At 36.3% G+C, this 16,167-nt stretch overlaps 1 protein-coding gene across 1 annotated transcript; it reads left to right on the top strand.

Annotated features, from left to right (window-relative positions):
* Positions 1-39: 39 nt before the first annotated feature.
* On the top strand, positions 40-12,821 carry c1qtnf6a (C1q and TNF related 6a). Its single transcript, XM_051886394.1, has 6 exons — positions 40-341; positions 424-521; positions 967-985; positions 2,975-3,013; positions 6,018-6,194; positions 9,071-12,821. The coding sequence occupies exons 5-6, from the start codon at positions 6,026-6,028 to the stop codon at positions 9,616-9,618; spliced, it is 717 nt and encodes a 238-aa protein (XP_051742354.1). The 5' UTR covers positions 40-341; positions 424-521; positions 967-985; positions 2,975-3,013; positions 6,018-6,025; the 3' UTR covers positions 9,619-12,821.
* The last annotated feature ends 3,346 nt before the right edge of the window (positions 12,822-16,167 follow it).

The raw sequence follows: 16,167 nt of genomic DNA, 5'->3' as shown, positions 1-16,167 counted from the left end.
GTTATTGCAGGTAGTGTGTGGTCTGACATTTATAAGTGCCAGCCCGTTTCCGTTCACTGCTGTGGAGCGTGGCTTGTGTAACCAGAAAAAGTGAAGAAGAAATGAACTCAGTGAACCATAACAAAGTAGCCTTCTGAGAGGAGGAGGAAAAAGAATATGCTTTTTAATTTACCTGACTTAACGTTTTTGTTACATTTGAACAGCTTGGCATCCTGGTCCTCATATAGTTTGATCTCCCCGCTAGAAGGCGGTAGTGAGCTCATGACTGATATCTGGATCAAAACATAGAATGTAGGAGTTGTCACGCCTTTCATGTATAAACCACCGTTCAACAGTTTGGGGTCAGTAAGTTTGTTTGTTTTTTAAAGAAAGAAAGAAATTAATACATTTATTCAGCAAGAATGAATTGCTTTTTGCAAACAGCGATGACGTGTTTTGTGGGCGGAGCCTCTACCTGGTGGCAGAAAATGACAGTAGCAGTCTACGGAAGACACGGAATAAAGGAATAAAAGAATAAAAAGGTAATTGCGAGTGTATATCTCACAATTCTGACTTTTTTTCTCGCAGTTCCGAGTTTATATCTCACAATTCTTATTTTTCCTCTCAAATAAACACGATACAAACTCGATATTCTGCCTTTTCCCCTCAGATTTATGATAAAACTCGATATTTTGAGTTATAAAGTCCGAATCGGGAGATAAAAATGTTTAAAAGTTTTCTATGCTAAATGTTTTAGTTTTAAATATTATTTCAAGCTATAATTGTAAGGATAATACGTTATGTCCCCTATGAACTGCAGATATGTCGATCTATTGTTTACATCAAATTCATGCTTTAATAGTTGGATAAAACAGTTATTTGAAACTGTAATAATATTTAGCTGCTTGACAGTCATTGTTCACTTTGTTTTATGGAAAATAACAGCATGAACATTTTCCCTAATATCTCTTTTTGTGTTTCACACAGAAGAAAGAAATTGAAACTGGTGAGTAATTGATGACATTGAATTATTCCTTTCATTTTCTTTTATATTCAAACACTCAGGGAGTTTTACTAAACCCAAAAAGAAAAGCTTCATAATAATGTTTTTCACAAGATCCTGATGTTAACGGAGAATAATTATGCGTGCAAAACCACAGAGAATGTTGGACAACAATATTGAAAGGAAAATGAGGAAGCATGGAGAGGAATGCAGCACGGGTTGAGTAGAGGACAAAATCAGCCTTTTGTCAATCAAAGTTCAATGGCAGACCTTAATTTTCTTTCCATATGGAGAGATGATTACTATTACATAAGTAACAGGAATTCAACCAGTGACCCAGACATACTAATGCAAAACAGATGAGAATGTGTATTCTAAGAAGGGTGTGTGTCACATTTAATATTTACAGAACCTCAAATGTCTTTTATTACACTAGATTTTTTTAAAGATCCACATGTGCTGAAATGTATAGCCGTGCATGCAGTGTTGGCATCTTGCAGTAATGGCCATCATTTTTACTCCAGCCATTTATTTTCTTATTATTTCTAATTACCTGAGACCAAGATCTTAAGTTACCTTGAAATACCTCATTATTCCAAATAAAAGTAAATTACCCACATAAGCAGCAATGTATATATGATATCTTATATCTGTCCTATTGTAAATGCTGCTTTCATCTTAGCAAAGCATTGTATCTTCAGATGAATTAGTGCATGTCGGTCAAGATTTAAGTCTTTTTGGGATGCTTCAGCATAATTAGGAGACAATGTTTCTTAATTTGAAAAATACATGTTTCTTTAGCAGTATGGTCGGGGGAAATGGTAATTCTAATATATATATATATATATATATATATATATAAAAATAAGTATATTTTAGGAATAGAATAAAGTACATTCTCATCAGGGTTGCCAGGTTTTCAAAACAAAACCCACCCAATTGCTACTCAAAACTAGCCCAATTGTGTTTAAAATCACGTCCCGTGGGGTAAAATACGTGTTTTTTTGCCGTTCCCCTGGTAAAATTAGCATAACGGGCTAAATATCACATTATTGTGGTCGCTTCAACCCGCGGACATGAAAAACAACCCACGGCAACACTGTTAACATAGCCCAATTCTGCAGGAAAACTGCAGACTTGGCGACACTGATTCTCATTTAGATAAGTAAACGTGTGCGGGTCAGGTTTTGTCTAAATTGTGGGATGGTTGAATGTGGAAAACAGCTTAATAAACATACCAAATAAGGTTTAATGAAAATGTAGGTAAGGTTTATGTGGTTTGGTTTAGGGACACAGTGTAGAAAATACCGTAGCTCAGTATAAAACCAGTAAAAAATCAATGGAAAGATCCCACCATGATAGAAAAAACAAATGGGTGTTTCCACACAGTGCATGTTGAAATTAAACTACTGAGTTGTGCAGACATTTTGCCTGAAATTCTTATGGAAGATGAACATGGGTCTCCAAAGACCAAAATCATATAGTTCTTTGTTCTGGGAGATGAAAATAGGCCTCCAAAGATGACAAACTTGACTTATTCATGTAACAAGCCACATCCTGCAAATATACATGCTACAGGACGCATTGAGTTTCTCAGCAATTTCACTTGTGGTTATGTGTGCTTATATGTTTATGTTCACGAATGTTGTGGGTCATCACATGGTTTACTCTTTTTTAATAGAGAACAGGAAGCTTTTGAAAGAAACAGACAAAAACTGATCTTTCTGAAAACAGTTTGTTTGGACATAGAAAGATTCCATGAAACAGTTCTGGCTGTCACTTTATATCAGAGAAAGGGAGAAAATGAAGAAGAGTAAAATAAATAGGAAAGTCTTTCTCAGCTGGGAGGCTCATTGAGTTTATGTTCAGGAATGGGATGGAAGAAAGGCATTGAGGTTGAATTAGAAAGCAAGAAAGGGAGGGAGAGAGAAAGAGGGAGGGATAAATGAGCTGACTGAGGATTTTTTCCTTTTTCTCTATTTCCCTTCTCAGCACACTGACCCAACGGCAGCAGCAAACGCATAAAGTACAGTAAGTTTTTCCCGCACACACACACACATGCACATACAATCACACCAGAAAGAAATTGCTTACAGTCCAGGCTTTTGATAAAGGAAAATTAGTTTAGTGGCACTTTAGTAAGCAAACTGTGCAGCCTCATCAAGGTGATCTGTAAGTTACAGTGCTCAGAAAGTTTTTGCGAGCTAGTTAACATCTTTCCAGCAGATGGACAGCTGCCGAGACCGAGAGAACATGTGCAAAGCGTTCATGCTTTGCCATGGATGAAATCCGTCTGCTGTCTTACAGTACAGTAATGCAGGAAGACAGACTTTATGTGGTTAAGGATTTAATTCTGTTACTGCATTTTAATTTTACTTGATACATTGTTATCGAATTGAATGAAATATTTAGCTGAATTTAGCTTTAGTTAAAGGTAGCTAGCTACACTATGTAACACTATGTACACTATGTTTTTCTTCAAAATTAACAAAAATTGAAATAATGAGCTAATGCATTAATTCTTCTTCCAAAATGTGTTTTTGTCTCACCCTGATTCACTATGGTAAGTCTATTATAAGTGTTCATGTTTTGGACCAGGCGGGATGGTTTTCGTGGAAATTTGCGTACATACGTCACTCGCCCCGTGCATGTCTCGTCATATAAATAGAGGAAAGTTGCTCCGGTTACTTTGATATGTGTATGGTGTGGGAGTGGCATAGGTTAGTTGTAGGGATGCATGATATATCGGCCGCCATATCGGTATCGGCTGATATATGTTCATTTTTAATGTTATCGTTATCGGCCCCATAAGAAAATTTGGCCCATACATTAAAGCCGATAAATAATGGATTATTTCCTTCATCTGAGACACTTCAGATGCGCACTGTTCACCACGATGGTTTTGAATTGCTTGAAATATGATTGGAGTCACTTCAAAAAGGAAAATACAATTAAGTGCAACATGCAGCGTAAGTCTGTCATATAGGCTACATAGAATTATAATGAAAACATTATAATTGTGTGCTTGGGACATGGCTTTTAATGGTGAGACTTTTGTTTTTGCAATCAGGCTCTCAAAAATTCTATAAAAATTTGGATTTAGATTTATCAGCAAATATATCGGTTATCGGTTTTCAAAAATAAAGAATTATCGGTTATCAGTATCGGCCAAAATTTTCATATCAGTGCATCCCTAGTTAGTTGTCACATCGAACAAGAAAGGTTGATATACAGCAGCTAAATCTCAAACCTGCATTAATTTTATATGCAATCATTTTACAAAAAATAATCAGTGGTTGAAAACCCTTGGGTTAGAATGTGATTTGTTGTTAGTCCAGGACTGATTATTTTTTGTATGAATTTGAGGCATGTTTTATCTCATCATTATTCAATACAAGTCAATATACGTCTGTCACCTGCACTTTTGAAGTTTTATGACTAACCCTTTTAATTTTGACTTTAAACAAGTTGTTGAGACGTTTCATGCTAGCATTACCAAAAGCTTCAATTTTCTTATGGGTCTCAACATGTCAGACTCAGCAGCCTGATATAGTCTGACGTAATACAGAGCCTACCTGCAGGTCATAAAAATCCTCTCGCTTAAAGTAAAGCTCAAAGCACAAAGAAGAGCTTGATACTGTATTGCAGATAATCTCAGCTGTGCTGCTGCTGCTTTCCAAGTGAGATCCAAAAGTCAAACACTCTTATTGGTCTCTTCACTTAGGAACCAGGAAACATGATTTGGTGCTGACATGTTCACCATGTCCCTTTGAATTAGACTTTATGGCTTTGTAAACATGACCGAATGCATTTATTAGTGGATTTCCGCTTCTCAAACATTCATTAGTGGATTTCAGCTTTCAAACATACATTACCGTTCAAAAGTTTAGGGTCGGTAAAAGTTTGTAATGTTTTTGAAAGAAGTCTCTTTTGCTTACCAAGGCTGCATTTATTTGATCAAAAATACCATAAAAAAGTAATATTGTGAAATATTATTACAATTAAAGATAACTGTTTTCTGTGTAAATATATCTTAAAATGTAATTTTCAGCATCATTACTCCAGTCTTCAGTGTCACATGATCATGCTGATTTGCTGTTCAAGAAAATTTTCCTTTTATTATCAATGTTGATTTCTGTATTTTCAGTAGCAGCACGGATACAATTTTTCTATCCTTTTTTAACAGTCATTTTCCATTTTTCCTTATTGAATGATGTTGGGTTATACCAACTGGTCAACCACCGTCTTTCACCAACATGGAAAGTGATTTTTAGGCTTTTCGTCTTGATTATATGTTGTTTTATATAACCCCCTGATTTAAGTCATGATTTAAGGTCCACTTTTTCTGATCATGAACTGCTCACTTAGACAGAAAGAGACGTTTGACCTACATGTAAAACAACCCGACAAGTTTTTTTCTCTCTCTTTTTTTCTTTTGCTGCTTTGGGCCAGTTTATCTGAAGTAGATTATACCATAATCATAGATCAGCATTGCAAAGGTTTCTTTAAATAATTGCACTGCAGTCTCCATCTGATTGGCGCTATATGATTCAATGGAAATGCAACACAGCCACATTGTTTACACTCTTCAGAACATCCAACCTATGATTAGTATTAGTACAGGAAGTATTTTAACATCATAAATTCTTAGCAAATATGAATTTGGAAGCGTTTTATCATTTTATCTCATGAGAATTACCAGATGAACTCTGGCAGATACGAGCTGGATTCTGTTGAGCGGAGAGACAGACGGACTGAACTGTTAGTTTAGCTGTACTCATGTGTGCAGGTTGGACTCAGACCAACAGAAACATTCATCTGTGTCCTGAAGAGGCCTACATTCGTCAGGCTGCATTCCACTTAGCACTACCAAGAAGCCCCTCTTCTTTCTATTTTTTAGGATTACACTAATCCAGTCTACCCTAATGTTCCCACTTATAAATACACAGTCTCACACTAGTGAAAGAATAACATTGTGTGGAACGTTATTATAGGGAGTGACTCTTATAAGTGCATATTTATTCTTTTATCTCAGATCGCACCATGTTTGGGTTCCTCCTGCTTGCCTGTCTATTTCTTCATCTAGTAGTCTCCGTACCTCAACCGCCCTGCCGTCGATGCTGCGACCACCTCCCACCACTAGATGACGCTGCAACTATAAGAGAAAGCATGCCTGAGGTCCGCGCATACATCAACATGACCATTCTCAAAGGTAACCAAAAGTCTTCAGAAAGTGCTTTAGCTCACGGCAAAAAGAAGTTGTGTAGCTAATAAATTCTTGCATGCTGATTCCTAGCCTTTCAAAGGAAAACCTAAAATGCTCTACAACACTGTTTATTGTAAAATCAGCCATACAACGAGCATTTAAACCACCAAAAGCATCTGTTTCAGAGTCAAATAACATCAGCAGAAACTATAGATATGGAGAACTTCTATAGAGAGGGAGAGCTGAAAATCTCACAGAAAAAAGTAGAGGTCGACCAATAGTGGATTTTACTGATACCGATAACTAGATTGGACCGTCCTTGCCGATAACTGATTAATCAACAGATAGTTTTTAAAATGGATACTGGATGAAAAACAACCTGTAACTGTGCTTAATGAAATACACATACAAATATGAATATATTAATTAAATTAATAAATGTTGAAGTAAACAAAAAACATGCATTCAAACAAAAAGTAACACTCTAAAATGTATTAGTAGCTAAATGTTGAAATTAACACACTAACAATGAACAATACTTCTACAGCATTTATTAACCTTAATTAATGTTACAAATGGAATCTTATTGTAAAGTGTTACCATTTCATATAAACCCAAACAGTTTTGCTTAAAGATGGCCATCTTTAAATATATACACAAAGGCTAGAGCACTGAAATTACACAAATGTGTATTACATGTATAGTGTCTCGCTTTATTTGCTTCTATTTTAGAACAACTATCGGCAACTATCGGCATGTTCCACCAATTAGCTATCGTTGCCAATTAATCGGCAAAAACGATGAATCGGTCGACCTTTGGAAAAAAGGCTCAATGGGGTTCTATATATGTATATGAGTTCTATATAGAACCCTAGGGTTCTTGACTCAATTTTAAAGAACTATTTTATGCCAAAAAGGTTCAGGAGAATAATACTTTAATGTTCAACAGGTATATTTACGAAAAGTATATTTACGAGCAGTTTCATTCATAAAATGTAATCAAAATAAAAAAAATAAATTAAAATAAAATTAATTAAACTAAATCCATAAAATGATCCAACGATGGGAACCCCTAAAATGTTCTGTATGTGAAGTCCCTGAGAGAATCCTTTAAGGTTTTATTCTCCTTTTCTTCTAAGAGTGTATAGCTGAATTTTGACCCCAACTATCCTTGTTGGATTTCAGTTTTCCCTGATTCCCAATCTATCGCTTGTCTGTTGTCTGGCACAAGCATTTCTGGATACTGGATATAGGACTAAACATAACTGAAATTCAACTGGGAAATAAGATGTTCATTGAGCTGAATGATTTGAATATGTGTTTTCAGCTGCTTTCTTCCCTCTGTGAGCCTCAGTTAACCTCTCTTGGCTCAGAAATATCTGCTCCACTGGAGGCCTTCTTGGTGGACAGGAAGTGACAAACCTGGCAGGAAAGGTGCTGATGTGGCGGGAACCGTTATGAGAGTTGTTTTATGCGTCTGCATGCACATATGTGTATGTGTTTGTTGCATGTACGGAAATGAAGCCTGCAGGAAAAGTGGTTTGTGGAAATTTTGAACTGCCAAAATTGTATGTTGACCAAGGTGGACAAAAGAAAAGAATTTGAGCCCAAGTTAAGTGACTGAAAGAAAAAAAAAAAAAAAACTTGTCATTTTAGAAGCTGTGATTTGAGGTTCTGGGGACTTATTTTAGTCTGCCACAAATTATGCTTGTGCCTTTTTGACTTTCATTTGTTGTTTTCAAATGTTGGTATAGTAACATTTTATAATTAAAGCTGCAAGCAGCGATGAAAGGGCCCTCGCACCCGTGCCACCGCCAACCGGTGGCTTTAGGAAAACAGAGCACGGTGGAAAATATGCATTTAAGTATATAAATATAGGAGGACAATGTCAGACATTTGTATTTGCCACACTTCCTGCTACCAGCTGATGGTGATATGACTATAACTAAATTTTGATGTGTAGATGTCATCAGGGCACTTATCAAACATGTGAAGTTTGAGGCAGATTGGACATTGTATGCTCGAGTTACAACAACTTCCTGTTTCATGACGATAATAGCATGCTTTAGCACTCAGCTAAGTGTTGCTAGCATGTTTTAGATTGTTTCTAGCATGTTTAGCACTCAATTGCTAGTAGCGCATCATAGTGTTAAACACGTCACTTCATGTTGCCATTGGGTGGCGCTATTACTATAACTTCATATTTTCATGTAGATGTGTTCAGGGCAGGACTGTTCTCAAACATGTGAAGAAAAATGCATCCATCCATAAGAAAAATTAATCCATATGACTCCAGGAGGTTAATAAAGGCCTTCTGAAGTGAATCGATGAGTTTGTGTTAGACAAGTATCTTTATTTAAAACTTTATAAAGTAAAATAACAAGCTTCCGGCGCGACAGCCATACGCATTCGACATAAGTCCATAAAGCGTTAACTTCCGCAACAATGCCATGACGTTCTACACAATGACATGACGTGCTACGTGTTATAGTGTAGTATGTCATGGCATTGTGCATTATGTCACGGAAGTTAGCGCTTTATGGACGTACGCCGAATGCGTATGGCTGTCACGCCGGAAGCTCGTTGTTTTACTTTATAAAGTTTTAAATAAAGATACTTGTCTAACACAAACGCATCGATTCGCTTCATTTTTAGAATTATACTAAAAGGCCTGTTAAAAAAAATAGGCATGTAGTAGATCGTGTACAACAGGTTTTGTTGATAATATCAAATATGATACAGTAGGCTTTATAGAGTTATAGACTGTAGAAATGTTTATAATGTCCACCTGAATAATAGCCCTAATACACGATTCAGTTTAATTTAGGCTTCTAGCTCTTTTTCCTTCTGCATCTTTCTGACATTTCTGACATCTTTTCAAGGTGACAAAGGTGACCGTGGAGAAAGAGGAACTCCTGGGAAGCCTGGGATTGAGGGTTCCCCAGGACCACGAGGGTCTGAAGGCCTTAAAGGAGATAAGGGACAAGCCGGAGCTCCAGGTGACGCCTGCAAGTCCCAGCATTCTGCTTTCTCAGTCGGCCGACGGAAGTCCCTTCACAGCGTTGACAACTACCAGGCCCTGATCTTTGACACCATCTTCGTCAACACCCCTGAACACTTCGACATGTTTGCTGGGAAGTACCGCTGCCGCATACCGGGAATCTACTTCTTCAATGTGAACATCCACACGTGGAACTTCAAGGAGACGTACATGCACATCATGCAGAACGACAGCGAGAAGGCCATCGTTTACGCTCAGCCCAGCGACCGCTCCATCATGCAGAGCCAGAGCGTCATGCTGCCTCTGCAGGAGGGCGACGAGGTTTGGGTCCGTCTCTACAAACGCGAACGCGAGAATGCCATCTACAGCGACGACGTGGACGTTTACATCACCTTTAACGGATACCTCATCATACCAGAGACTGAGTAAAACCAGAAACGGTGGCGGGAAGGAGTGAAAGGCATGATTATGGACAAGATGCTTGAAAATGTGCCAAAATGCTTGAGCAGTGAAGCAACTTTAACAAAACTGAAAAGCATCCAAACATTTCATATTAGATTTCTGCAGTCCAAACGAAAATCCCAGTGCAGTGCAGAGCAGAGAAATCTGCTTTTCATATTCCACAGGAGTCTTGTATGAAGAAAACCGGTAACTGTGTCCAAAATGAAGTCCAGTGGTTCTCAACTGGTGGATCACGACCCAAAAATGGGCCACAAGTCTGTTCTGATGGAACAACAATGCTAAATAGGCTACAAATGAAAAATGCAACTATTCATATAAACATCTTTATCTTAAAAAAAAAAAAAAATTTAAAAAGGAGGAGAAAACACTTTCCATATCTTTTGCTGTTGAAATCAAAATCTGTGCATTCAAACTATAAAGTATCTAAACAAAATTCAGTAATTTGGTATAATTTTATATCACATGGTACAAGCTTGTCAAATTAGGCAGATGCCCACATGGGCAGGTTGTGTGACGTTATATTCAAAAACAAATAATCAAATATAAGAAGAAGAAAATATGGCTACATCTATGGGGTTTGGTGCCAACTATGTTTTGAACTATTGGCTGTCAAGAGCATGAAGCCATAGAAATGCTAAAATTCATTGTAATATAAATACAAATGTTTTGTTGTTGTTGTCGTTGTTGTTGTTGTTTTTAGGGATAATTCTGTTTACTACTGGATGATAAACAGTTCTGATCTCCAGCCTAAAATCTGAAGCAAAGCCAGTTGAGAACCACTGATGTAGCCCAGATATTTAGGTCTGTGTTTAAACTTTTTTCAAACCATCCTAAGATTTATTAGCAGCGTCTGGGAAATGGTAGCTGGTTTATGTTAGTCGTGAATGGATGTTTACATGTTGTAACTGACTATCTGAACCTGCTGCTGACCTTTAACGGACATTAACAGGAAACTGGAGTCGTAACAAAACAAGTTCATCACGTCGAAGCATATTGGTGCTGTAGGATGTTCTGGGTGGTGTTTAGTGGATTTGCGGTGTTGTAGATGGTTGTTAGGTCATTGTTTACTATCCCAAGTTAAAAGAGCCCAAGTCTCTGTTGATAATTTGGTCTCTTTTTTAACCCTTTATCCGTCAGGAGAAAACCAGAAGTCTTAGATGAAGTCTTAAGGATTAGTTCACTTTTAAATAAAAATGACCCCAAGCTTTACTCACCCTCAAGCCATTCTAGGTGTATATGAGTTTCTTCTTTATGATGAACACAATCAGAGTTATATTAATAAATATCCTGACGCACCCGAGCTTTATAATGGCAGTGGACGGGATCAACGAGTACGAGCTGAAGAAAGTGTCTCCATCCACATCCATTCATCATAAACGCACTCCGCACGGCTCCGGGGTTGAATGGTTTCGTAAGTTGAATAGGAAAGGCGGTCTGGCGGACGCTAGATATTTTACTTCATAACTTGTTAAATATGTATATTTTTTTACACAAATGCATCGCTTCGCTTCAGAAGGCCTTTATTAACCCCTCGGAGCCGTGTGGAGTGCATTTATGATGGATGGATGTGGATGGATGCACCTTCTTCAGCTCATATAGTGACCCCTGTTCACTGCCATTAAAGCTCGGATGCGTCAGGATATTTATTAAAATATCTCCGATTGTGTTCATCATAAAGAAGAAAGTCATATACACCTAGGATGGCTTGAGGGTGAGTAAAGCTTGGGGTAATTTTCATTTTAAAGTGAACTAATCCTTTAAGCACCGTTTTTGAAGAGTGCGCATGTGCGTACGTGCTCTGGTACGTAAAAACGAGCCTATTATTGAATCTGGAAATAAAGCAAAATAAATGAGAAAAATGAGAATTAGTAATCAGATGCCATGTATATTATATATATTTATAGCAAAATATCTAGCATTAATTCGATCTCAAACGGATTCATTTAAAGAAGTTATTACTCACCACCTGCGTGACATCATTCACCACCGTGGCTGAACGACAGGTTTGTGACAATGCGGTTTTGGGAAACAGTTGTGACTAGCTAGTTGATTTGTTCAACAATGCATCGTACTATGGTAGTGAAGCAGCGAGTTATGTCGTTGTACGGGAAATACACACCTGGTCAGGGTTTTTGGAAAAAAAAGAAAAAAAGTTTAATATACACTACTGTTTAAAAATCTGAGGTTGTTAAGATTTTTAGAGTTTTATGAAAGAGGTCTCTATTCTCAAAAACTGACATATTGTGAAATATTATTACAACTTTAAATAGCTGTTTCTATTTAAATATATTTTAAAATGTAATGTACTCATGTGGTCAAAGCTGTTTTGTGGAAACGTGACACTTCTTTTTTCAGGATTCTTAGATGAATAGAAAGTTCAAAAGAACAGCATTTATTCGAAATAGAAATCTTTTGTAACATTATAAATATCTTTAATGTCACTTTTGATCAATTTAATTTAATGCATTCTCGCTGAATAAAGAAATTAGTTTCTTTGAAAACAAAAATCTTACTGACCCCAAACTTTTGAACAGTACTGTATTTCAAGAATATGTCATCAAAAACACGTCATTTGCCGGTTTTAAATGGGCCAAGAGCCCTGAGAATGTCTGCTTTGAGTGTGTGTGGTGGTGTATGGCTCTGTTTATTGGAAGGAGGGGGGCTTTTTTTTTATGTTAAACAGGATGTATGTGGCTTTCCTTTTTCAGTAGCAAGAATCCACTTGAGAGAGACTTAGATGATAGAAATATAGAGAGGGAGAGCAAGATTAAATGATCTGAAACCACAAGGTACAGATCTCTGCCCCAACCAATGACTTAAAAGAGACTTCAATACAAGCTGGTTGTTGGTTTTGTATCTTAATCCGGCTTCGGCCTGGACTGCAGAATCCGGATCTCAGGAATGTAGTGATATAACATCTGAGATAACAAGTAAAGAAATGGTGCTGAATAATAAAAAAACACAATTGTTACCAAAGGAATCAGGTGCTAATAATTATTTGTATTTTGAACACATCAGGTGCTATAAATAACATACTTGACTGTGATTTTAAAAAGGGTTTGGTTTGTATATTAACATCTCAGTGGTGCTTTATGTTAATGTACTGTATGGATGTCTAGCAATTTTTTTTGCTGATTTTAAATAACACAATAAAGGGTTAATTTCACTGATGTCGACTTGATAAGTGATGAATGGAAGTTTTGTTGTTGATTTCTTATGATGAACAAGCTGGAAAGTTTCAGCCTCGAAAAAAATACAATAGGGGTAAAATTTTTTTTTTTTTTCAAAAGATTTCAAAGTCTAGTGCTATTTCTTTAACCTTGGTTGAATGTGATGTCAGCCAATGAATAGAGAAAAAATGCTGTTCTCACACCCTCTAGTGGTGAATGGTAATAATGCATGTCATTACATTAAAAAAAAAATGCTGGGTTAAAAACAACCCAAGTTGAGTAGAAAATGGACAAACCCAGCAGTTGTGTTAAATGTTTGCCCAATGTGCTGGGCAGTTTTATTTAACCTAACTTTTATTTTAAAATGACTATATGGCTAGCTTAAAATGAACCCAAAATAGGTTGGAAATTAAAAATCAGACATAATTACTGGAGGCAACAATAATAATCAAAAGGTGAAAAATTATTAATAGGCAATTTAATAAATGTTTATTTTATTATTCATTAACCTTATTAATAAATGTTAATTTATTAAGCATAAATGTTAATTTCCAACTTATTTTGGGTTCATTTTAAGCAACCAATATAGTAATTTTTAAACAATAGTTGAGTTAAATAAAACTACCCAGCTGTTTGGGCAAACATTTAACCCAACTTTGGGTTAAAACAACCCAATTACTGGGTTTGTCCATTTTCAACCCTATTTGGGTTGTTTTTAAAGGGTTAGTTCACCCAAAAATGAAAATAATGTCATTAATTACTCGCCCTCATGTCGTTATACACCTGTAAGACCTTTGTTCGTCTTCAGAACACAAATTACAGGGTTTTTTTCAACTGCTTACACACAAAATCTTTACTTGTCACACAATTTCTGAAACCTGACACTCAAACACTAGAACCACACGCCAAATCTGCAAAACCATACACTAATTCTCAGCCTTCGACTCAGTTTTAAATTTCATAAAACACTTTTTTCAAAACACAACACACAATTCTCTATATAACACACACAAATCTAACAGAAAGTGTCTTGATTTCCTTTTTCAAACACAACCATTGTTTCTGTCTAACTACACACGGTTGATGTATTTCTTTTCTTTCGTACTATGTAATACTGTATTCACAACCAACTGCTTACAGTAAAAAAAATAAATAGTTTAGTTTCAATCTTGCTTTCGTGTTTACCATGAATTTTTTAACATCTCTCTGCCAATTACTTTCAATCTTGTACATAAATGTACATAGGAGCTCATGAAAGAAGAGCTTTAGGTTTTTAATAACTGTGTGTATATTGTTGTATTATATCAAGAAAATGCAATTACCATGCCTCCTTGTTTAGATTTTGGATGTCTGTTGCTACACATTTGGCCAATGTATTAAATATTATTTTGTTTGTTTCTAAGAAATGTATTATACAGAGATGTACAGTTATTGTTAGATATGTGTGTGTGTGTGCCTGTCCATGAGAAGGAGGAGCACACAGAAGTGTGTGCGGTTCTATGTGTGTGCTCAAGGACATAGAGAACTGTGGTTCTACTCCTAGAACCTTATAAGGACATCAGCCATCTTGGCTGAGTTTACTGGAGTTCAAGGACACAAAAGCCAGACAGCTCGCACCTACAAGGCCTTGAGAAGGATCTGGGAAACTTTGGGAAAGTTACAGCGTACGTCAATCAAGAAGATAACCTAACGTCTGTGATAAACAACACGAGTATAAAAGACTGATGAGTTGATTGCCTCTTCGGATACTGATACGTCAGTAGCCCCGACGCCTAGAAGTCCAGAGCTGAGGACAAGAAACCCCAAGCTGAAGATGGGAAGCCCAGATTTGACTACACCTTTGACTCAAAAGAGTGATTACTGTATTTTATACCTTAATGATGAAGTTTTATTGGCCTTTAGGTTTTTGTTTATTATAAAAAGAAAAGTAACCAATTAAAAGAAATTTAATTGATTACAAAAGCTGCCTACCTTGGATTGATTTATAGTGTTTTAAGACTTTGAACAAGAACATACCACAGAGGAATGTGTTTGTGAAACTTTGAATGCAGTGCTTCATTTAGCAAGAGATGTGAAGCATTTTGTGTGTGCAATTCTTGGATTTGTGTGTAAAGTTTTGAAAAAAAGAGGCAAAGTTTTGAAAATGTGTGTAAGCAGTTGAAAAAAACTGTAAGATATTGTTGATGAAATCCGATGGCTCAGTGAGAGCAAAGCCATTCAAACTCTCGAGGTCCATAAGGTACTAAAAACATATTTAAAAACAGTTCATGTGAGTTCAGTAGTTCTATCTTAATAATATAAAGCAACAAGAATACTTTTTGTGCGGCAAAAAAAACAAAATAACGACTTTTCAACAATATCTATATGGGCCGATTTCAAAATACTGCTTCAGAGCTTTACGAATCGAAGTATAAAAAGTATTCTTATCGCTTTATAATATTAAGATAGACCCACTGAACTCACATGAACTGTTTCAAATATGTGTTTAGTACCTTTATGGATCTTTAGAGTTTGAATGGCTTTGCTCTCAATGGAGGCCTCACTGAGCCATCGGATCTCATCAACAATATCTTTGATGAACGAAGGTCTTACGGGTGTGGAAAGACATGAGGGTGAGTAATTAATGACATTATTTTCATTTTTGGGTGAAATAACCCTTTAACTCAGCATTTTTTAGTGTATTATCACAATAAAGGATACTACTAAACAGGGTTAGGGAGTAACGGCTTTACGTAATCAGGATACAAAAATCCAGTAACTAATTCGTTACAGTTACGTCAAAAAACGCAGTAATCAGATTACAGTTATATTTTGAATAAAGGGGGTATACTATCAGGTTCACAATCGTTTCATTTAAAACTAAATAAATCATTATTTTGCCATAATAATACATATTAAGCGCTGCTTGATTATACAGTATTTCCTGGTTCTGTTGCCAGTTATAACTCACGTGAGCCACTGGTGCATGCGCAAATAACACCCGTCTACAATCTCTTTAGACGCAGACTGAATCACTGCTGCTAGTTGAAACGATGCTCCCCACAGGGAAAAACGCTTTCAGTTCGCTTTCGCATTCAGTTCAATTTCGCTGCTATTTTGTTTTCAAAGAAGAAAATGCAAACAACATGGTTGTACAGTGCAAACTCCACCTTCCAGCTACGAAAACACTTTCTTTATCAAAGGACTAAAAAATAATCTGTAACACCATACTGTAGCTACTAGATGTCTGAATAGCCCTTTACATTATATATATATATATATATATATATATATATATATATATTCAGGGCTGTGTATTTCCATGTTGTCAAGTCAAGTCACCTTTATTTATATAGCGCTTTTTACA

This window comes from Ctenopharyngodon idella, chromosome 3 (genome assembly GCF_019924925.1).
Source record: "Ctenopharyngodon idella isolate HZGC_01 chromosome 3, HZGC01, whole genome shotgun sequence".
In the NCBI taxonomy this organism is placed as follows: domain Eukaryota; kingdom Metazoa; phylum Chordata; class Actinopteri; order Cypriniformes; family Xenocyprididae; genus Ctenopharyngodon; species Ctenopharyngodon idella.
The sequence above is the reverse complement of the archived record's forward strand: the minus strand, read 5'-3'. Positions and strand labels throughout refer to the sequence as shown.